Raw genomic sequence first — 23,636 nt, 5'->3', positions numbered from 1 at the left:
CATGTGCATTGGTTACCTGTCACCTTGGTAAGTTATTTTGTATTACATTAATACATTAAGCATTTATCATAGTTTTTTATAGCATTATAGTGGTATTATGTATCCCAGGCTGTATCGCTATTTTCTGTCCCATTTTGTAGTCAATGCACTGACAGTCCTGTGATTTCATGTCCTGATTTAGGTTTCCGTATGCATTCATTTAGTTCTGAGTCACATTATTTCATTTCCAGATATAAATGCACCTCTGGTCATTTCTTTAACTACAAATATATACTTTTTTTTGTAACCAGCGACTAATTCAGACTGTCCAGACCACCAAAGCATTTTTTATTTACATTATGTAAACAGCTGTGAGATGGCATTTCCCACAGTAAATATACAACAAAACCCCAATAGAGATCTCTAACTTATGTACAGTGAGGGAGGGTATTCGCATTAAAATGTCATTAACAGCGTGGTGAAGCATTTTAGAACCCTCACCGCTAAACTGTTACAGTGTCTCAGTGTCAGTCAGCCAGACGGTGTTGCGCTGGAATGTACACAGTATATGTTCATTACCACCAACCCCTTGCTCTTGAGCCAGTATACAATCTGTGCGTGTCAGGTTGCAGGTGAGCTTATGAAATTTCACTCTGGTCAAAGAGGTTGTGAGGTTGTGGGAAGTTCAAGAATCAAGCCTGCTTAAAAGATTACTTTAAAACAAACACCAGCATACAGTGGTTGAGTTGCAACACATCGGGAAACTAAGTCCAATGTTGCTCTGAGAGCATAACCAGTCCAAAAATGCAGAAGATTACCAGTCATGTTTCAGTTTAACTGGCTCAGAAAAACCCACTCATCAGACTGCCCAAATATATTCATATTTAGCCCACATTAGACCATGCAATGACAACAAAAATGCACATTTGTTATGAAGATACTGAAATCTTGAGCAAGGTGAAGACATACATATGTACATCAAGAGCCTGAAATTCTCCATTATACTCTGCAATCCAAAGGAATGCAACTTAAAAGTCTTTACTGCAGGTTGAATTTTGGCAAAATTAAAAAATGATGCATTCACACAACATTCCTACCACAGGTCTACCTAAGAACAGATTGTAGACAAACTAACCTTTATGACCATTGTTGCAGAGAGTAGGATTCACCTTCAGAACTATGTTTGAAGGTTGGGTTGATTATGAGTAGGAGGTTTCTGATAAAAATGTACATTGGCAACAAAGAAAAGGTGTAGTGCACAGGTTGAATATAGGTCTATAATACAGTTTAAGTGCTGTCACGAGAGACTTCTGTACATTGGGGCTATGACATGCTGACTGTCACGCTGTCTTTGTTTTTTTCTGTGTCACAGTCCTGTTCGGGGCCTGCAGTGGCCGTGCTGTCTTTAAGTGGGTTTTGAGTGGTGCTGGGCGGCCCACTGGTTTTGTGTGGAGCCTCTGTGCTGGCCTCCATCTCAGTCTCCTGCTGGGAGGCCGTTGCTAAAATAAAACAACAAAATTGGAACATTATTGGGTACATTCAGATATTGGTAATGAGACATAGTGAGAAAACTGGCTGCTGAAAATGTTGTCAGCCACAACAAAAAGGGTGGTAGTAGCCTAATGGGTAAGACACTCGCCTGTGAACCAGAAGACCCAGGTTCAAATCCCACTTACTACCATCGTGTCCCTGAGCAAGACATTTGACCTTAAGTTGCTCCAGGGGGACTGTCCCTGTAACTACTGATTGTAAGTCGCTCTGGATAAGGGCGTCTGATAAATGCTGTAAATGCAAATGTAACAAAAACAAAAAAAACCCTCAAAGACTACAACCACCTACAAAAACTACAATCATATGTAAATTCATTTGCATTGTTGGCATTCCATCAAGGCACCACTATTCACTACACCATTTAAAGTTGTCCTTAAACTGAGCTTTTTAACTCTACACAGAGTGATCAGGTGAACAAGGAGAAAATTTATCTCTGAATTAAACTCTAGTCCACACTAGTGCAGTCATCAAAATGAAAAAGGGATCTTATTTGTTTTGCCTGGTACTGGAACACGGTTTACCAGATTGTGTGCAGGACTTCATGTGCTCAGGCCAGTGGGCCTGCTGGCAGGGGTAGTCGCAGTAGCTGGTGTTCCAGCAGCAGTAGAAGATGGCCTCCTTCCTGCAGTTGGCGCACCACTGCTTCTTCTTGGTCTCGTCCACGGCCTGCTGCTTCTCCTGCTCCATCTGCTTCTTCACCTCTGCCACCAGCCGCTCCCGCTCCTGTTCCAGGCTTAGGCGCATCTCTGCCATGGTCAGCTCTGCGAAAAGCAGGCAAGACACAGCTGGGGTCAACAATAAGGTCAGCAGTGTCGACGCAATACGGTTTCAGATCATAATCTGTCTGTGAAAGGCATGTCACTCCAAAGTATACAGATACCTGTGGGTTAACATACAAAAAAACAGGACTATGGCCCTAACTGAACTAGGTTTTATTATTATCAGCCTGATCGCAACATTTAAGCAGGACCCATACCTAGATTGTGCTTCATTTCTGACAGTTCCTGCTGATGCAGCCACTGCAGCTTCTCAATTTCAATCCTTAGCCGTCGGATCTGCGGGACAATCACAAGCTAGTACTGAAACGTCTGCTGATTCCGCTGGACTGAGATACAGGCCTCACACATCAGAACGCGTACCTCGGCTATTGTGTTTCCTGAAGTGCTCTTGGAGAGGTCATTGTATATCTCTGTCATTGTCCCTTTGATTGCATCCATTATCTGTGGAATTATTCCAAGGCGTAATGTTGCACACATTATTAACATGCTTAATTACTGTGGGAGTAGGGGGATGCCCATGTCATTTCAGAGCCAGCTTACTTTGTTGGTGTACTTAGCGATGTCTGCCGCTACGTCTGCAGAGGCAGTGGGGATGTGGAAGTCGACCGCCCCGCTGGAAGAAGAGGAGGATGTGGCGGAGCTGCTCACCGTACCTCCGGTGATTCCTGTGGCCACAGAGACTGGAGTGCTGGTCACCAGGGTAACAGATGAGGTGGATGTGCTGAGCACAGAGTCCTTCTGCTGAACTGCTGAAGTAAATACGCAAAATAGCAAGACAGCACAGAATAACTACGAAAGAGCCTCAGCAAAACATTCATTCCTAGGGTGCTTTTGGTGAATCTGGCTCATTCTTTAGGAAAGAAGAATTCAAGGTTTCAAACGAACCTAGTTTTGCACTTATCATTATCACTTATCATATCTTGGATAAACCACTTTCTTTTGTACAGTTTATTGCACAGTGTCACTTTGTACCCACTGTCTTGGCATTGTATGTTGTCTATTCTATTTAGATAATTAAAGGTTAGATATTATCTTTTGTGAGAATGCACAATGGGTGACCTTTGTAAAATGTTAATTCAATATAGTGTTTTGCACATGGCTGCATTAAAAATAATGTTCTCTTGAATCCTCAATTCAGAAAACTGCTAATGCCCCAGTCAACTTCACGGACAGGAGCTCAAATATTTTACTCTTAGTATATTGAGGCCTGATGACTGTTACTGATTCATGTGGAAGGTCAGAAGTAAAAATACGCTGTTAGGGGGCCTCGGAGCACCGAATGAAACCAACAGAACCAGTCTGTCATGCTAAATTCCTTTACAATGAACAAGGCTAAAAGAACGACTACATTCTATGCATCATGTATATTCAAAGATGCAGGAGACTGTATCCTGGTGCAGGCACGTACGGGGATAAAACCATTCCGACTGGAAATAAAAAGGTTGGGTTATCCAGGAGACCTACATTTCCCATGTCTTCTCTCGGCAAAACCCATGAAATGCTTCACATGTGATGTAAAGAGTTATGTTGATGTACCTTTAACTGCCTGTCGCGTCTGGTACCGTGTACTGGAGGACGGCTGCTGTGCTGCAGAAGAGGGTGAGATCGGCTGCTGCTGGTCAGGCGGCAGCGGCTGCGCCTGTGTCTGCGCAACCGCATGCTGACTCTGTTGCTGACGCTGCACTTTCTGCATGTGCCACTTCTGGGAGGACGTCTGGAACTTGGTGGAGGGGTTCCACACCACTGCGCGTTGAACCACAGGGACCGTCTCTCGGGGCAACAGGGGGCGCTGTTTCTTCACCATGGTGATGGGTGCAGCGGGTGCAGAGGGAACTGAGGACGGGGCAGAGCCAGGAAGAGAGGCAGAGGCTGGGGTGGAGGAGGAGGAGGAGGAGGAGGGGGCAGCAGGGAAAGTGAGGATGCTGGGAGCAATAGCAGTGGCTGGTTGGGCGGGGTCTTTAGGACTCGGGTTGAAGGAGGCTTGAGTGTTCTGCTGTGATGGTGCTGGGCCACTCAGTGTGGTGGAGCCTTTGCCTAGAGAGAAACACACCTGCATGAACAAATCAATCCTGAAGGATAATGTATTTTCACCAGCTCTCTTGTTTTTTGTACTTTTTAGAGATTACATATTTAGAGATTGATCCGATAATTTAAAGCAAAATGCAATAGAGCCTGTCAACATGCCTTAAATCAAATTAGAATTTTCAAATAAAATAAAAGTTTTCACTTTGGTCTTTCTCTCTACTGATTTTTACTTATTTAATAATGGGTAAAAACCCGAAAAGAAAATGTGACTTGCCTTCTGATTTGGTGCTGGGCTCTTTAAGTGCAGTGACAGTGGCTGGGTCCCTCTTGATCCTCTTCCTCTCTCTGCCTCCCTGCTCCTCTCCAAGGTCGATCACCAGCTCCCTCTCTGAGTCCGAGTCCACATCTGCATCTGAGATGGGTGGCACCCGTACCTCTTCTGAATTCTTGGGCTTATCACAGACCACGGGGGATGCTGGAGCTCCTTTCAACCTCTCAGGAGGCTCTTTATCAGGATTGGTAACCTGCCTATCTTTGGCTGGAGAACTGGCAGTGATTGGTTTGGTCACAGGTTCTGAATCAGATGATGTGTTGGCAGCTGACCCTTCTGTGTTTGGGGGCTGGTTTTCAGAGCAATGAGGAGGGGAGGATGTAGTCTTAGGCTTCCTTTTGGACACTTCTTTCTCCATCTTATCATCTGTGCAGGCCTCCTGGCTCTCTTTAGGCTTCTCCTCATCACTGGCGTACTCACTGTCACTGGAGTCAGACTTGTCCGAGTCCTCAGAATCTTCCACACCCTTGTAGACGTCCTCAGAGATCTCATCGATTCCTTATGAGGTAACGTAATCACTGAAGTGAACTGAAAAATGACAGCCCATCCCAAGCCACATTCAGTAAATCTTCATGAGTCGGCGAATGCTCTGTACTTACCCAACTGGGCCTTGCAGCTCTCAATGGTCTTGTCCAGGGTTAGCTGGAAGCGGCTCCTGATCTGCCTCTTTGGGGAGGTGAGTGTAGGTGGTGCCCCTTGTTGTTGCTGCTGTTGCACACTCTCGCTAAGCTCCTTCAAGTCCATCTCCGCTTTACTGCGATCTGATGGAACACAGAATGTTAAAGGTTTTACCTGAACTACCCCTGAACTGTGTGGGATAAAGCTCTAATGATCCTGATGTTGTAATGGTGCAGACTCACCCAGATTGAGGTTAAGGATGCTTGCCGTAGGAGGAGCTTTCTCCTGCTTGACCCCTACAGCAGGTCCCTGGGAGTGGAATGGTTTGGGGCTGTCTATAGCATTTCCTGTAAGGCCCTGTCTGGCTGGAACAGGTGAAGCTGTAGCAAACAACATTGAACTTTAATATAGTGAGCAAATCCAAAACTTGATTAACCCCAGTCGTTGTACAGTAACACACCATTGCAATCCAGCGACTCCTCTCCTGTGCTAGAATGGCTCAGAGGGGCTCTGGCCTGACCTTTGTCCTCCTGTTCCCCATCTGAGCCTGTGTGGGCAGAAGAGTTTGTGCTCATTGGTGAACGAGGCATGTCCGTCAATGAGATCCGCCTCCCGATGGCTGCACCGCTACTCCCAGTCGAATGCATCGTTTTGCCCATAAGCATCTTGGGAGATGCAGTCATATCGAAGCTGAACTTGATCTTCTCCTGCTTGTCTGGTCTGACAGAGCCAGCTGCAGGGTTGGATGGGTCCAGTAGCATCTGAAACTGGTTTTCGGGTGTGTAGGGTGTACGAAAGGGGGCGTAGTTGAAAACGGTAAACTTGCGACGTATGTTCTCCACATAGACCTCCATCTCCTGCATGGCACTGTTGAAGATGCTTTTGGTCTTCTTCACAGAGAAAGGTATCTCCTTGGACATGAGGTAGCAGTTATTTATTGGTACCCAGGCCCTGTAAGAAAAATATACTGTTAATATAACAGCATTCCTGTATTAAATGTACATTCTCCATTCATATGGTGCATTTGTTCCTGCACAAAGTTTATAATTCTTGTGTTAAGCAATTAATACACTGAAATGTTCATGCATAACTGAGGCTGTAAGTTACATGGCTGTTAAGCATGGACGCATCTGTCCCACCTATCATGTTGGCCAAAAAAGCGAGCATCCACTTGACCATCTTTGTCTCGAAGTGCTTTGGCCGGCCAAAATGGGAATCCTTTGAGTTTTGCCCAGACTAGAGGATGGGGATTACTCTACATAGGCAGACAATACGATTATAATAACTTCCCAAATTCATATTCTACAACTCGTGTTTGAAAACAGTTAAAGTGCTTACACATGGCTCGCAAAACCAGTTGTCTCTTTTCTGACATGCTGACAAGTAGCACTCTGGACAAACTTCAATTTCATTCATCTGAAAGAAAAAGAAACAATGTAATGTCTAGGTGTAATTGTTCCGATTGTGTGCTGATGTGGAATAAAGGTGATGATGAGGAAGGAATGTTAAAAATAAATCACACTTACCTCGTGTTCACAGATTTTCACTATTACTTTAGCTGTAGCAGTCAGTTTGTGATTACCTATCAGAAAAAGCATAAGTTAACTTGTTCAATATTTGAAATATTGAATAAACTGTCATCAGTTTCACTTCTGGAAGTTTTGACACTCACCACCATTATAAATTATGCAGTTGTGCAATATCCACTTCACATCGGCTAAAAAAGCTTCAGTGCAGCCGTACATTTTCTTTTTGATGTTCTGGGGTGAATAAAATACGCAATAAAAAAACAGAAAGAGACTTCCAGACCCGGCGTGTTGGGCTTTTTCACGTTCTGGTTTCACCTTCTCTAATGTACAGATGTCCATGGGGTGAAAGATATACTCTGCATAGTCTGGGTGCTGCTCCAGAGACACGGGTTTCTGAAAGGGCTCGGTCTGAAAAACATGCACATACACACAACACATGGTCATCCCCACCACTAGACGGCTCGTACAGCCAGAAACCTTCACTCTACTCATGCTAAACAGAGAGGGGAATGATGGGAAGGCACGGGTTAGGCTGAGAAGCACGGGGGGAGGGAGGGGTTGTTTAATGTTTACCCAATTAAAAGCCTTTTTCTGCAAGGTGGTGGCGGGAGGGGGATGAGCTGAGAAGCTGGGAGTATCCTGTAAGAGAACAGAGGGGCCAGCTGTATCCTCACCAAACCACAGCCCTGCCCACTCCTCCAATCCATCAACCCCACACTCCTGATACCACACCTGCTCTTGTTCTCCTGCTCATTAGCTATAGGAGATCCTTCAATCACTGAAAAGGGCTGATTGATTCAACGAGATTTTATTTAAACATCTTCAAATTTGTAGGACGTCTCTAGTCTTCATCAAAAAAGATGGGCAAGACAGAGATGTTAAAATGTGTAAGTGCCTTAATGTTATGGTCAGTAACACTTCCTGAACATTTATGACTACAGCCAATAGGCTACAACCCAAACACCTTGAATCCACCATGCTTCACATAATTGTTATAAAATATTATAGTGTTTTTGGATGGTCCCGCGGTAGATCCATGGTGCACTGTTCTGTAATGCTAGAAGAACAGTCATTAAGAAACCAGCTTTCACACATGCAGACCAAGTATTTAACCTTATGATTTATCATTTTTATTTCACTATTAGTTAATCAATGCAAAATAAGTGATTGGTGAAGGACAGGGCTTCTGTGGGATTACTTACACCAGGCTGCTTCATCTTCTGCAGAGCAAACTTTAGCAGGTAGGACAGCTGGTCTAATGTTAGCATTGTCATCGCTTTGCTCTGAGTCTCTATGCATTCAGCTACTGTTATTTTCTGGAGGAAAAAGAAACAAGAGGGCTACGTTTCATAAACACAATTAATATATATGTAGAAGTTTACTGCTATATTCCTGAGATTAAATATGTATCACATAGGATGCAACGTTCAGAAACATTGTAGGATTTGTCATTTGTCAATTTCTTTCTTCTTTATTATCCCTTTATCTTTCACACCCACGGCCACGGCCAGCTGTGGCGTGTGAGAGTGAGAGAGTACCTCACACTCAGGGCAGAACCAGTCGCCCTCGGGCTCGGCGGCCAGTTTCAGGCACTTAGCGTGGTACACGCGGGGGCACAGCTCGCAGCAGAGCACCTGGCCCTCCCGGTGGCACACCCAGCAGTAGAAGTCATTCCTGCCGTCCTGCGGTACAACATCAACAGGGTCTGTGGTGAGTGCTGGCTGCTTCACATAGTAAAAGGGACCATGTCTTAGTTCTGACTGCAATGCAGGCGAGAGAAACACAAGGAGGGGGACGGGTTTCAAAACACGCAGTGACACCGACAGGCACAGAGCATAGCAAAAAACAAGGACACGTGCACAGGGGAATTCAAATAGGTGCACAGCAACAGCACGGCACAGCCATAAAACCTCGTAAAACAAGCTACATTACAAGCTATGGCTAAAGCAAGGGTTCCAATCCAGTCCTCAGCTCCACCAGCCACTTGATGTTTTATTCTGTCCCATCACGGTGCAACTCACTGCTCAGTAGCTTTAACAATGACAGAAAGAAAAATCTGATCTGGCTGAGTGGCTCTAAGGACTGGGTTGAGCCGGAGATTTAACCATATTCAGGAAGTTACAATTTACAGTTTTCAGTTAGCACACTTCATATTGCTTGTGCAATCACTTTTTGTGCAATCACATATTCTGGAATGGTTCTGTTATGTTATTTTTGTTCATATTAGCTCAGCTCACTGAAATGAATCATTTGACTAATTTCAACATACACCTGTGGTGTTTAGGAATAAAATATTCTTTCAGCTCCTCATTCATGTTAAATTTAGTGCAACGGAATGCATAATGTAATCTCTTTAACCCAACTGAGGAAGTGAAATGATCTAATAATCTAAAACCACATTTTTATAACATTTCATTGAAAAATAGGTGCTTTTTTGTCTCAGGCGCTAATGTTTCAGTGTCATGCATAATAACATTTCCTGTCTGCTTCCATTCTGGATCTGCTTTATCTCAAGGAGTCAACCAAAAGGCCATCCACCTGCTACATTAAAAATAGCACACTGACAAGTGGAAGTCTTTAAAGAGACAAGGCCTCTGAGCCAAAGCACTGTTCATAATACAGTGTCCTCCTGGAACACTGATCACATGACCTCAGTTCACTAAACCTACTTTCTTGGAAAACCAATATAGCACACACGCACACATGCAAAATCCCTGGTATGGGACTTAACGTAAGAGACCACAGAGGTCATCATCCTCTGAAATGGGCTCATGTTTGTTTGGCCTCTCTGAAACAAGCTCATTAGCTGAATGCAGTGGAAGTCAAAATTAATGTGCGAGTACTATGTGACTTCAAATTTGTCTGGAAACTTGATATTGCCATGCAAATTAACAACTGAGGCTGTCGACTGAGGTTTGGCCATTTAGGATTTAGCTGGATAGATATAATAAATGAGGAACAGGGATAAAAGAGCTCAAGTTTCGGACAGATTAATTAAAAACAGCATATGCCAGCCGCTGTGACAGGGGTGGTGCTATGGAGGGAAGGCTGCACCTGGTCTTTGCTGCTGTTGACCGCCCCGGGCTTCTTCTTCTTTTTCACTGGGCTGGGAGATGTCTCAGATGGAGAGTGCCCATTGGATGAGTGAGGGGGGCTGGGCAACTTACGCTTCTGGGCAATCCGATCCACAGAACCAGACTCTGCAACTGCACAATAAAGACTTTATTACTGTTTGTTACAAGACCACACTGTGTACTATACATATTGATTATGAATAGGATATAGAGTGCTATAATTTGCTGCTCTGCTTGCCAAAAAGTTATATGTTTTTACTACATTTGAACAGTATATTATGGTATGACCTTATTTCTAACAATAATACATCTACATTCATGGCCAAAAGTTTGGAGAATGACTGGTTTTCACAAAGTTTGCTGCTTCAGTGTTTTTAGATATTTTTTTCAGTTGTTTCTGGGGTGTATTGAAGTATAATAAGTTTCAAAGGCTTTTATTGACAATTACACCAAGCTTATGCAAAGAGTCATTATTTGCAGTGTTGGCCCTTTTTTCCAAGACGGGGGGAGGGAGGTGCTTGGAGTTTGTCAGAATGTGTGTGTCCACCTGCCTCTTGAGGATTGACCACAAGTTCTCAACTGTATTAAGTTCCAGGGAGTTTCCTGGTCATAGACCCAAAATTTCAGTGTTTTGCTCCACGAGCCACTTCACTTTGGCCTTATGACACGATGGTCAGTCATGCTGGAAAAGGCATTGTTCTTCACCTGTTCTTGGATGGTTGTGAGTGTCACGATCTGGTCCGAAAAGGGGTTACTCCGGTCCGGGATAGTTTTATTGTTGTCATGTGTAATGTTCCCTAATCGTTTTCACCTGTGTCAATTGTATAAAGCTGCCCTGTTTGTTTCTGTTCACCGTCAGGTCTTTAATGTTATGTTCCATGTTCACCCATGTCAACGTCTTGGATGTCTCCCCTGTCCTGTGATTCACCATTAAGGTGATAGCATCCGGTCAGGTGATAGCATCCTTCATTCCTCGTCACTCTGACGTGACAGGGAGAAGTTATTGTTGGAGGATGTTTTGATACCATTCTTTATTCATGGATGTGTTCTAAGGCAAAAATTGTGAGTGAGCCCACTCCCTTGGATGTGAAACAGCCCCACACATGAATGGTCTCAGGATGCTTTACTGTTGGCATGAGACAGGACTGATGCTAGTGTTCACCTTTTCTTCTCCAGACAATCATTTTTCCAAAAGGCCCAACCAATCGGAAAGGGCCTTCAGAGAAAATTACTTTACCCCAGTCCTCAGCAGTCCAATCCCTACACTTTTTGTAGAATATTACTCTGTCCTTGATGTTTTCTTGGAGAGAAACATCTGCCCTTCTTGACAACAGACCACCTCCAAAAGTCTCTGCCTCACTGTGGTTGCAGATGCACTCACACCTGCCTGCTGCCAAGCTCTGCACTGGTGGCACCCTGATCCCACAGCTGAATCATCTTTAGGAGACAGTCCCGGTGCTTTCTGGGGCACCCTGAAGCCTTTTACACAACACTTGAATTGATAAATGTTTATCATTTTTGAAGATCTGATAAATGGTTGATTTAGGTGCACTCTTAGTAGCAGCAATATCCTCGCCTTCATGCAACACCATGATGACTACACGTGTTTCCTTGCAGGTGACCATGGTTAACAGAGGAAGAACAATGATCTCAAGCATCACCCTCCCTTTAAAGCATCCAGTCTGTTATTCTAACTCAGTCAGCATGACAGAATGATCTCCAGCCTTGTGCTCCTCAACACTGTCACTTGTGTTATTGAGAGGATCACTGAAATGATCTCAGCAGGTCGTTTTGTGGCAGGGTTGAAATGCAGTGAAATGTCTTTGGGGGGATTCATTTCATTTTCATGGCAAGAAGGACTTTGCAATTCATCTGATCACTTTTCATAACATTCTGGAGTATATGCAAATTGCCACAATAACAACGGAAGCAGCAAACTTTGTGAAATCCAGTATTTGTGTCATTCTCAAAACTTTTGGCCATGACAGTACAACAGTACAATAATTATCCAAATTAGGATATAAGGATGTTAGTCAATTGGTCGTTTTAATGGTGCTAATGATAACATTTATTCTGCAACAATATTTTATTGCTATAATTACCTAGTCGTAAGTGCCATTATAACCAGATATTGCAATTTTATGAACATTGTTTTGGTGCATGATGAGAAATGGTGAGCTACACCATAAAGAGATGGAGTTGTAGTATTAAAGTATTAATATAACAGCTGTATTAAATTTAAAGTAGTTATCGTATAATTACCTTTTGACCGTGTGGAGATCTCCATGCCCTCACAGGCATCTGACTCTGCCTTAACTTCCTCTTCTGCTAAGCTGGCGGAAAAAAAAAAAAAAACAGAACATACCAGTCAAACCCCTTTAGACACTGGCATATGTGGCTAATCACACTGGTCTTTGAATACACTCTATAAGATGATGTCAATCTGTTAATTAATATTATTAAATTAATATGAATGTTAATTAATATTATTTCCATGTCCCCTGACATGGAAATTTAACTCTTTATATTAATACAAGTTCCCCTAGCCTGTCTATGGTCCTGCAGTGGCTAGAAATGTCAATAGGTGTAAAAAGTGCTTTGGTCATTCTGCTTCACTTTTTAGACAGCGGCATCACAGATGGCGCCTAGACAAAATGACTTCCTGTCTGTGCCAAACATTGTGGTTGGTGAATGGTGTTGAAGTTGTTAAATCTGCAAATGCCCGCTCACTACTGAAAGTGTTAATAGTTTATCAATTAGCAAAGTGTGAACAAACTTTGTTTGTGGTGTGACCACATTTCACAATAGCATCAATTCTTCTAGGTACACTTGCACACTGCTTGCAACTGGTAGCATGTTCCAAACACAGATAGTTTTCATCACAGAGTGACTATGTGAATCACATTTTATTTTAGCCTAGGATCAAAACTACAAAAAGGAAAAACGGACTACAGGACCAAATCTGATTTCAATATTTAATTGCTCTGGTTTGTGTGACCAGGATGTTTTTTCTTGCTAATTAAAGTTTTAGCAACTTTCCCGCTGGGCATAGACTGAGCGATTTTCGAGCCGATTTTGCTCTTGTGCAATAATTCCTTGGGTCTGGCTGAATCACAGCTTGGACGTTGTGCATCGTGCAGTGCACGTGATGTACAATCACTGATTCACTGATCACTTCAAATAGCAGCACATGGAATTTTAGCTCGTACCCCTGTGGCAGACAAAAGCATTAACCTTTCTAATGTGGTCTAACCTACTTATCATGACTAGAACAACTGGGAGAAAAGTTATTTATAGTAGTAAATTAAATACATTTTTGTGACCCCTCCAGCCCACTTTATATTTTTCTACAATGCATATCGCTTTCTTCAGAATCAATACTGATGTGAGCTCTATTCTTCTGCTTCCAATGTGTTTATATTGCATATTGCTGAAGTGATTGTCATTGTGAGACACTGCAGCACAGCACAGGGTGCGACAACAAAATGTGTCCTCTGCATTTAACCATCAGCCTTGGTGAGCAGTGGGCAGCAATGAAAGGGCGCCCGGGGAGCAGCGTGTGGGGACGGTGCTTTGCTCTGTGGCACCTTGGCATATCGGGATTCGAACCGGCAACCTTCTGATTACAGGGCCGCTTCCTTAAGCGCTAGGCCACAACTGCCCCCCCGCTAGGCCACCACTGCCCCTGTGCAACCGGATGCAAGAAACAGAAACCATGATATAATAATGCAGTTAAACAAGAGTAAATAGCGAAAATAAAGAAACATTTTTGTCCAGTTTTCTTCTTGTAAACCATATTTAGTCTTGTTTTTATTCACCAACAATATTAGATGATATATCTAGTTATAGTTATTGTCACATGACCAGCATTTACATCTTGTCGTCCTCATCACGAAAGGTTCGTTGACAAACATATTTCATCATAAATTTCACTTTTTTTGACCAAACTCCATTTGCAGAAATGTACAAACATACAAGGAACCTCCACCATGCTTCACTGTGATCAATATTAATAGTGAAAGTGAAGTGATTGTCATTGTGAAACACAGCACAACACACTTTCCACCAACAAACTGCCTTCGGCTGGAACCAGACATTTCAGTTTTTGACTCAACAGTCCAGACCACCAGCTGCAATTTTTCTGCACCAATGTTTTCGTTCATATTTGAGTCGCTAGGCATTGATTCCATGTTGGATGTATGGTATTTTGTCTACAACTCTTCCATGAAGGCCACTCGGGCCAGACTTCTCCACACTATAGATGGGTGTAAAATCGAGCCTGGACCTGACCAGAACCGAAATACTTCCAGACAGTGCTCTTGCTTTTTAAATTTTTTAGCAAGCTTAGTGTGTCTCTCACGTAAACATTGGGTCCTCCAGGTAGCTGGGGAAGGGCTGCCCACTGCAATGCCTGTTGAAAATTGCTGTAATCTGCAGACAAATTCCAAGAAACTGGCAGATGGAAAACTGGAATTTAAGTATTGATACCAGTGCTAATTGGTATTGAAGTTGATACTAAAATTTTACATCGATTAAGATTTTTCACAACCCTCACCACAATATTTGCAACAAAAGAAAAAATTAGATTTCCATGACAACTGTTTCAAAATCAGAAAAAAATTATTTTAAAAAATCTCTAAAATCAGGTGTTTGTTTTACTGTTTTATTAACATCACGCTGTGTCCAAAATGACATTTGTCACGCCAATGCCTGGTGGGCACTCCAGCCTAATGAGTGCAGAGCCAGGCCCACCCTCTTGGGTGGCACTCCCAGCTCATGAACTTTTGACCTTGAAGCTGTTCAGCTGTTCCTTGTCTTGTCTCACTGGTTACTCTAGTTGTATTTACAGATATATGAACAGATATTGATTGGTCTGCCAATGGTTGGCCAACTGGAAAAAAGAATATATAGCGAAATGCCATATTCCCACATGAGGTATGACATGAAAAGCATGGCATTAACAGAAGACAAAAACAGTGTCGATCATTAACAACAACTAGTTATGATGCCATGTTAAACCACAAACACAAAACAGCTATTATGTATTGTTCTATTACACATGAATGCTAACTGAATGTATCTCAATCACTAAAGAACAGAATCACAAGCCACCTTTTTCAAACCAACCTAACAAAAATTTCCCAAAGGAACCTTCCTGAGGGATTAATACCTACCAACCTACCTATTTGTGGGACTTGCCCACTTCCTTTATCCAATCAAAAACCCAAGATGTAAGACTAAGTGATCCAATCATGACAGTCTGAAGAATAAAAGGCGACGATCACAGCTGCATGGTCCATACACAATTAACACACAGCGTCAAACACCATGACGGTGCACAGCCTGCGCAGAGGAAGGATGTGGGTTTTTTCTCCAGCCTCTTGGCAACCCACTTTGCCAAAATTGATTATCGAGCAGAGGAGGATGTGGGCGAAATCAGCTGTTTCCTTTTAAACCAGTGAGGTGCGAGGAATGAGAGTGCAGGAGAGATTACAGTCCTTGCCATAGACAGTGCGAGACTGAACTTCACCGAGTGTCGGGATCCGGTCCGGAGGGGCTACTTCGGGTCCGGGGTTCGGACCAGAGATTCATGTGCACATGCGTCCACCTTCCTCGCCATGTCTGGCCACCTTGACACCAAGAGCCCATTGTGTTGCCGTATCTTAAGCTATTCATATTGAAACACAGGCGTTGGTCATCGGTGTTGTCAGGCGAGCCTGTAAATGAGCTGCTGATCTCCGCGGCCAGGTAAGTGTGTGGCACCGGAGCATGTGCTGTGCCCCGGAAAGATAAAAGTGAGACATAAAACAATGGCAAATCAATTATGCACCCTCTGGCTCGACTAAAAATGCTGTTGTATTTTAATAGTGAAATGCAACACCCAGTCGGCACTACACACTACACTTGACTGAGATTTGGCAAAAACGGCAATATCAGCTCACTGTATATTTTGATTGTATAATTGCTTGGGCATTCGTAAGAGTGCAGAATTTAAATTATCTTCGATTTTTCTCAGGTGATTTATACACCGAATTCCCAAAGGAGAGGGCTATGTTGAGACAGCAAAAATTGTTGCCGGTCGTCCCCTTACTCTGCCTCATTGTTCCTCGCTCCGTCTCTGGGGCTGAAAATGACAGCACACTGAAGAAAAGGTCTGTAAAGACACAGCAGTTGCCATCATGGCCTCGTCTTTCTCCCCCTCCTCCTCCTGCTCCTGTATCCAGCTCAGCTACATCCGTCCAGTCCTCTCATCCAATTCAATCAATGCCATCTCCTCCAGCTACAGCATGCCAACAGGATTCAGAAAATATTACCCATCCCCCCCTGCATTTACTGACATTGCATTCATTCTTCAGCATGAAAACAATTGACACATAGCAGCGTACCTTCAGCCAGGGCCTTTTAATTTTTGCTGTTATGAAGCTTGTAGGGAATGAAACAAAGAAGATGGATGCAGAAATTTCCAGAAGGGCCTTGCTCTCCCTGCTGCTCTCTGTGCGACTGTCAATCTTTAACCTCAGCTGTAGGTTGCCGATTGGTTTGAGCGCCACACGGAGGCATGTGATTGGGCGGCAGACGCTGTGTGCCACACTGACTCCCTCTTCTCCTCTCTCCCGGCTCAGATCCTCTGCTGCAATGCAGGGAGGGCTTCTCTGTGTACCACCACCACCACCAACGTGGCTCATCCACACCAATTTCCTTTATTTATTTCAGCGCCGAGCTCCACGCCGCCGTGTTTGCTTTGTTTTTCTCTCGCCTCTGCTCAGCTGCACTCGCTCCTCACGGACACAATGCATGTAGGATTCCTCTTCCCTTTTGCCTTCCCCAGCTCTGAGTAATCTCTGGGCGTCCATTTTGAAGACACGCTGTGCCTGCTGCAGTCAAGGCTCCATGTGTGTTTCCATGCAGCCAGAGAACTGTGTTGAAGGAAACGGCCAAGGGCCTTGCACAAACACAAAAGAATGGGCTAAAAAGCCCCAGGCCTCAGGTCAAAAGTGGTTGTTATTTAAATAAAAGGGAAAAACCCAAACCGTCACTTGTCCTTAGCAGAAACAGCAGAAACAAAATCCACTAAAGGCAACCGCAGCAGAATTACCAGTAATGACCATATTAATTCTTTTTTTTAAGAAACCAGTTGCATCATCATTTTGTCTGACAGGTCATTTAACCACATCAGCACTACAAGGTACTATGAAGACAATGATGTAATCAGGCTATTGTAATAAATTAGATATAGAGTAGAAATGAAAAGGCCAGGTCTACTTTAATGAGCAGGCATAACGGCTGAAAGGATGGATGAGAAGACTGTGAGAAGACTGCAAGGCGCGTTGGTAAAGTTTAAAAAATTCGGACGTTTCACGCCGTCAGAGCAGCAGAAACTGGCCAGCGGAAACAAGCCGACAAACCAGAAAGGCAACCTTCACGTCCCAGCAAGCATTTCCCAGAGAGAGAAAGACAAAAAGACATCATATGTTTCAGATCTTCATGTAGCAACGCAAACCAGCTGCTTCACAGACTCACTCAGTACAGAACGTGAAGATAATGGCGATGTTTTTTTGCATGCATTTTTCAGAAAACGACAACTTCTCCTGTGAAATGTACACACAAATGCAAAAAAGGCCCTGAGGGTGTAGACTTCTCCACCAACACTGGCCTCGTATCAAGACACACTGAACCAGAAAATGTGGGATTAACTGATTTTAGGTTGACACATTACATAATGTCTTTCCGTAATTAACCAGGAATCTAACAGAAAGAATTAATAAAAAATGTCATGTCATGACAGCGCTACAAATAAAAAAAAAATGTAAATAAAAAATAAAAAAAATTATAATGAATAAATAAATCCCCCCTCTGGCCGGAGGTTGGAGAGCCTCCTGTCTCTAAGGCACTGCTCCATGTTCCCTAGGCCTTCCATTTTGAGAGGTCTACCTACTGTCACAGACAGCCATAAAACTCCTTGCTCCCCTCTCCAGTGAACAGGCTACAGCTTTATGAGAAAATGAGAAAACACAATGTTGACATTCTTACCCTAAATGCAAGAAACTAGCTGTTCTCTATCACACATGAAACAGGAGAGACAGACAAGCAGGCTGTTGTGTTCTGCTTCCAGCTCTGTGGTATGGTGTGACTTACATGCTTTCCCTCCCCCATCAGAACTAAACCAGTATTTCTGCATTATAGCCATTAAAACACACGCTTGTAGGCTAAAGATTGAGTCAAAGAATGAAAAAGCAGGCTTACCTCTGTGGATGCATGGCTTACAAACACAGTGTGTTATGTCAATGCTTAGTAAAACATGGAGGACAGCCCTCAGCCTTCACTCTGAGCACAGCAGCACCTCGGCACTTCAGCCTGGCCGATCAAGCGGCATGATGTAAGCCTGGCTGTGAGTGGCCAGCCAATGGTGGCAAGATGTAACACGGCAGCCGATTGGCTAAAACATTTCCTGACTGAACGCCTTTTGTTCAGCACTGGCAGGCTACAGCAGGGCTTAGGACAGCTAGGCCCAATCCACAAAATCAACATGAACCGATATAAAATGGCCAATGAAAACGACACTGCCTTAAAAATACATCCGTGACATGCACTTTTTCATAAAAAAGATAAGTGGTACTGCAAATATAAGTTATTCAAAAGGTGGCCCTTAAAGAGACCTGAGGCCTTCAGAAATGGAGGAAGAAAAATATGGACCTTTGTCTCACATGGCCCTCCCTTAAGTTAACAAGATCAGCATACGGGTCAAGCCACACGTTTTATTATTTTTAGTTTTCGCTAGTTTGTGTGCAAAGAAAATACAAAAAGTATATTATTTATTTATCAAATGAGCAAGTCTATAGGGTCCACAAATAAAGAGTATTTTCCAAATACCCCAAAGCTACGCCTATCCCCCCAATATCTTACTGTGTGGTAAGATAAATAAAATTTTTATGTAATTCATTTTTACGCACGTTTAAAGTACAAACAGGCCTGTAGCAGTACTCTCAAGTAGTACTCTTGTGTAAAGATGATCCAGCCATTCTGTTAACTAACATGTGAATTTAGATGCATATGGACATCGGAAAGTAATATTTTCTGGGAGTATTAATAATGCTTTGGAAATGTGCCGACATGCTCATTGCTACATTGCTCAATGTACCTTGGTTTCTTCCGTATTGTGTCTGTACGCGGCTGCTAGAGGGAGTCTTTCTCTCCTGTAAAAATGCCAACTGCTTCACCGAGCAGAGCTGCGTGGGTTTCCCTGCTGCATTAATAAATCACAACAAATCACAACAATCTCACACGTTCACACAGATCACAGTTTGAGGTCAAGTACTTCTGACAAGCAATGGTGCTTAAAGTCATACATTTTTTAATGTAATGCTCAGGATCATTATCATTGCCCCAAAAAAAAAAGAAAGTTGGTGAATTCTCAAAAATTGAACTCTCATAAAATTGTACTAATGTTCCCTTTAATGTGGTCATAAGTCCTTGCCCCATTTTCCTTCCTAATGCACATGTGTATTAGAGAGTAACAGAAAGGCCCTTAGCTGGGGGAAGGGTGGGAGGGCCACGTGATTGTGCATTTGCAGGTTGAGGATCTGTAGAGCCAAATGATTGGGGGTTATCTCCTGTCCTTTGAAATGCTATCTCTTGTCTTTAGGAGACTTCATGGTATGCGCTGAGCTTTATTGTCATTCTAGCTACATACATGTTGGACAGTGCATTGTGAAACATTTCTCCGGAACCTGGTGCTTCATGTAACATTTAAACAATTAAACAAAGTTACATACTGACATAAAGTGCACGTGTGCAACACAGACATAAAGTGCAAATAGGGCACACAGGCAATGCAAGAGTAACATAAAAAAAACATGTAGACAACAAGGAGACAGACAGCCCTAAACCAGTGAAATGAATAATAAATGTGCAAAGTAAAAATACCGCTGTGTAAAATGGAACAGTGCATTGATAGATAGTATTACAGATAGATAACATTACTCAGTATAACAGAGGTAGTGTGTGTATGTGTGTGTGTGTGAGTGTGTCAGTTTAGAGGGGTGAGCCCCTGAATGTTCAGGTGTCTGATGGCCTGTGGGATGAAGCTGTTGCACAGTCTGGCATTGAGGGTTTGAATGCTTCTGTACCTTATTCCAGATGGTCAGAGGGTGAAGAGTGCATATGAGGGGTGTGTAGAGTCCTTCACAATGCTGGTGGCTTTCCTGATGCTGCGTGTGTTGTAAATGTCCGTTATGGAGGGATTACTTCATTGATGGTAACATGAAAGCATGTTGTAAGTGGCTCTGGATAAGGGTGTCTGCCAAATGCCATGAATGTAATGTAAATGTAAGAGACACTCAATGATCTTCTCAGCTGTCCTCATTATCCACTGTAGGGTCTTGTGGTCCAGTGTGGTGCAGTTCCCAAACTATGGTATATTTTGAATCACATTGTATGTTTGTGGTCCTTTGCAGCAGGCACAGAGCATGACCCTGCACCCGAGTTCCGTCTATGTATATGCCCTTTCAATGAGATCACCTACAGAATACTCCCTAGAAGTTGAAGGCCAACCAAGGCATGGGAGGTATGGGAAGAAATGAGATAAGACTAGCAAGGCCCAGCCAAGGCCTAATAAATTATAATGAGGGGTGGTATGCCCAACTATCACAAGCTGAGTGCACAATGTGCTTAATTGTAAGAACTGTTTATTGGCCAGTCGTCAGCAGCCAGGAACTGGGTTATGATAACAGGTGTGCGCTTATATTCAATGCACTTGCACACTTAAACTTAGGTTTTTACTATAGGCCTCTCTCTGTGTGAGGAGCACAGATAAATAAGATATTTGTTGGAGACTTATATACATATATGCATGTTATTTTTTGAACACTTATTTGTAAACTGAAGTTATAAAAATGTAATATGAATTGATATGCCTCAGCACACACACACACACACACACACACATGCACACAGAAGAGACAGCATCTCTCCCTGAGCTGGAATTTTGGGAGTGAGTGAGAATTTTAAACCAGCCCCTGACACATTGTAACTAACCGCAGCTGCAAAAAAACTTAGACAATCAAACACATTATTGAGACAGGGACACACACAAGACCTTGGTCTTTTGGGTCTTCTGGGTGTTTTTTTTATTATGACGTGACCAAAGATACGAGAAATGTATAAGAACAAAAGCCCCGGTGTATGGGGGACAGATCTGTCGACTTTTGAGTTTATTGATGAAATCTTCAGCAAAATCCTCCACCACAAAACCAGACAGTGATGCAGCTGGTCAGAATGCTCTCAATAGTCCATCTATAGAAGGTGGTGAGGATGGGTGGTGGGAAAAGGGCTTTCCTCAGCCTCCGCAGTAAGTAAAGACGCTGCTGGGCTTTCTTGGCTGTTAAGCTGGTGTTGAGAGTCCAGGAGAGGTTCTCCTCTAGATGAACACAGAGGAACTTTGTTGAGGTTTACTAATCCTGTTCCACTGTTCCGGAACAACTGCCACGCTTTTCCACTGAAATAAACGTGGTGCCGATGCCCAAACATTGTTTGTCTCCTAGCACAAAGCGGTGACACCACAAGTGGTGGGCGGAGTGATCGGCAGCTTTAGAAAAGAAAATGATGAAGATGTAATAAGGGAAGAGCTTGAAGTTGCAGACTTCACACAAACAACCGAATTGTCAATAAGCTAAAATAAACAGAAGAAAGACTACAGAGACAAAAAGAACGGGCTGTTGTAAAAGTGGCAGCGGTGGAGTTTTACTTTACTTTACTTTACTTGGCAGACGCTTTTAACCAAGAAGAAGACATCAGCAATTCTCATTCGGTTTCCATAGAGTACGAATTACAAAACTAAGAGCCCTGATAAGGCCTAACTTGTCAAGAATAGAACATTCTAGGGAATTGATTTGTTTTGTGAGTGTGTGTGCGTGCCTGAGTGTTAGACTTGTTTGAAATACTTTTTAAACAAGTGAGTTTTTTTTTAAATGTTTCTTAAAGGTTCTGGTAGTCTAGGTGCTCGGCTAGTCTAATGGAGCAGGGCAAGTTGTTCCACCAGCCAGGGACAACAAAGGAGAATAGATTCGATTGGGATCGGAGGCCCCATGAAGAGGGAATTTGTTTAGTGCTTAGTGGGTGTGACCTGTGAGTGAGCTTCTGTGAGCTTCCGGATGGTTCACAGCACCGGCCGAGCACGGGCCTCTGGCCCCAGCACTGGTGTAGTGGAAACGGCTCATCAGAAAGTAACTGAGGCTCTGTCCTACCTTAAACACAAACAAAGAAACAAGGGAAAATGTGCAGGCCGCATGGTTTGACATTCTGTAACATAGAAGGTGTTTTTTATGATTTTGAACAATGAAATAATGACAATTATGATTACTCATAATAGAACACTGTTTAAAAAACATTCTTTGTGATTAGAAATGTGCTATAACTACAAAGATATTTTTATTGTCTGTTTTGTCATTCCAGTTGCACATACATACCAGTTCACTGGAGAAATTTGCTTAACTTCACACGGGTGAATGGGGAGTGACAGGAAGCTGCATGTAAAAGGCTAATTACTGAAGGATCTCTCACGCCCTCTTGGCCCCGCCCCCTTTCCCCTCCCCTCCCTCTCCAACAGTTGAAATTCTACACCGGTATGCCTGAGAAATCACCATGGAGACAGGGGCTGTGCTATCTTCCATGGCTGCTCTGCGGAGCACTGACAGGGCACCCCACGGTCTCCAGCGCCCCACAATCGTTGCAAATAGATGCAGGCTGGTTTTAAAAACATGCACTCAAGTCACCAAACAGACCGGGCTAACGTGAGAACATTCTCATACGAGTTGCATTTAGCCACGTGAAAATGTCCAGGCCTTTTCATATGCCTGTTAACACCCGAAATTGAACTGCGAGGTATGTTTGTGTAGAATAGCTGAGTAATTCATACACTCAAACTCCCTCAGATAAAGGGGTTAACAAATAAACGCAACTTACACTTTGTCAAGGTGAAGTGTACATATGTTTTTAAGTTTATTGATGAAATATTTCACGGCAGCGACTTAAATAAATGCAAAGAGGTTAGTCTGGACTTGCACTATTCTGGCAGGGCAAAAATTAAATCCAAAAATCTACTTTGTATATTGTTAGGTGTACAGAGATGTTGAGTTGTAGATCTTGTCCAACATTTCTATTTACTTACTTCTTTATTTTTATTGTATGTTTTTCAGCAATGTGGGTCATACCAGAGCGCTGTATATCAAAAATTGGTACTCTATTGTGTGAAGTGTGCTATTACTTTTATAAGAGATCCAAGCTAATCTGCTCAAATATTTGATCTTTTCCAGAACGACCTGAATTCCAAATATTGTAGAGGTGTGTGGTTTACCTGCATTTTTGTGAGACGTGTATGTATGACGTGCATGAAAGTTTGGTTATAATTTGTGTGTCTTTTTTTTTTATTCTGTCTCTGAGCAGTGGTGGCCTAGAGGGTAAGGAAATGGACCCGTAATCAGAAGGTTGTTGGTTTGAATCTCGAACCACCAAGGTGATGGTTAAATGCAGAGGGTGCATTTTGTTGTGTCACCATGTGCTGCAGTGTTTTACAATGACAATCACTTCACTGTCACTCTTTTGAATGCACACAGGGAAGAGGTAAATTCTACCACCAGGGGGCGCTATCACCAGAGGGCAACATTGGTGTTAACTCTTGTGGTTTTTCCTCAGATAAACAAATGCCTGCCTGAGTGAACAGCATTAATACGCCTGTGTAAAAGGGCCACTATGG

General features: G+C 43.1%; 1 protein-coding gene across 8 annotated transcripts; it reads right to left on the bottom strand.

Annotated features, from left to right (window-relative positions):
- Nucleotides 1-304: 304 nt before the first annotated feature.
- zmynd8 (zinc finger, MYND-type containing 8) lies at nt 305-18,251 on the bottom strand. 8 transcript variants are annotated; one of them, XM_028998207.1, is made up of 21 exons: nt 18,131-18,251; nt 12,149-12,219; nt 9,867-10,018; nt 8,351-8,572; nt 8,015-8,128; nt 7,386-7,451; nt 7,128-7,220; nt 6,956-7,043; nt 6,810-6,865; nt 6,622-6,699; nt 6,423-6,538; nt 5,744-6,234; nt 5,526-5,663; nt 5,265-5,426; nt 4,609-5,163; nt 3,846-4,343; nt 2,850-3,058; nt 2,670-2,750; nt 2,507-2,585; nt 2,052-2,291; nt 305-1,478 (listed from the first exon to the last, which is right to left on the bottom strand). In XM_028998207.1, the coding sequence occupies exons 1-21, from the start codon at nt 18,142-18,144 to the stop codon at nt 1,303-1,305; spliced, it is 3,699 nt and encodes a 1,232-aa protein (XP_028854040.1). In that variant the 5' UTR covers nt 18,145-18,251; the 3' UTR covers nt 305-1,302. The 8 variants fall into 8 exon arrangements, with proteins under 8 accessions (XP_028854040.1, XP_028854036.1, XP_028854037.1 ...); XM_028998203.1 differs by having other exon boundaries at nt 7,128-7,451; XM_028998204.1 differs by having other exon boundaries at nt 2,850-3,055; nt 7,128-7,451.
- Nucleotides 18,252-23,636: the final 5,385 nt, after the last annotated feature.

The sequence above is a fragment of the Denticeps clupeoides genome, chromosome 12 (genome assembly GCF_900700375.1).
Source record: "Denticeps clupeoides chromosome 12, fDenClu1.1, whole genome shotgun sequence".
Taxonomy (NCBI): Eukaryota; Metazoa; Chordata; class Actinopteri; order Clupeiformes; family Denticipitidae; genus Denticeps; species Denticeps clupeoides.
Note: the sequence above shows the minus strand (reverse complement) of the source record. Positions and strands in the feature narration are given on the sequence as shown.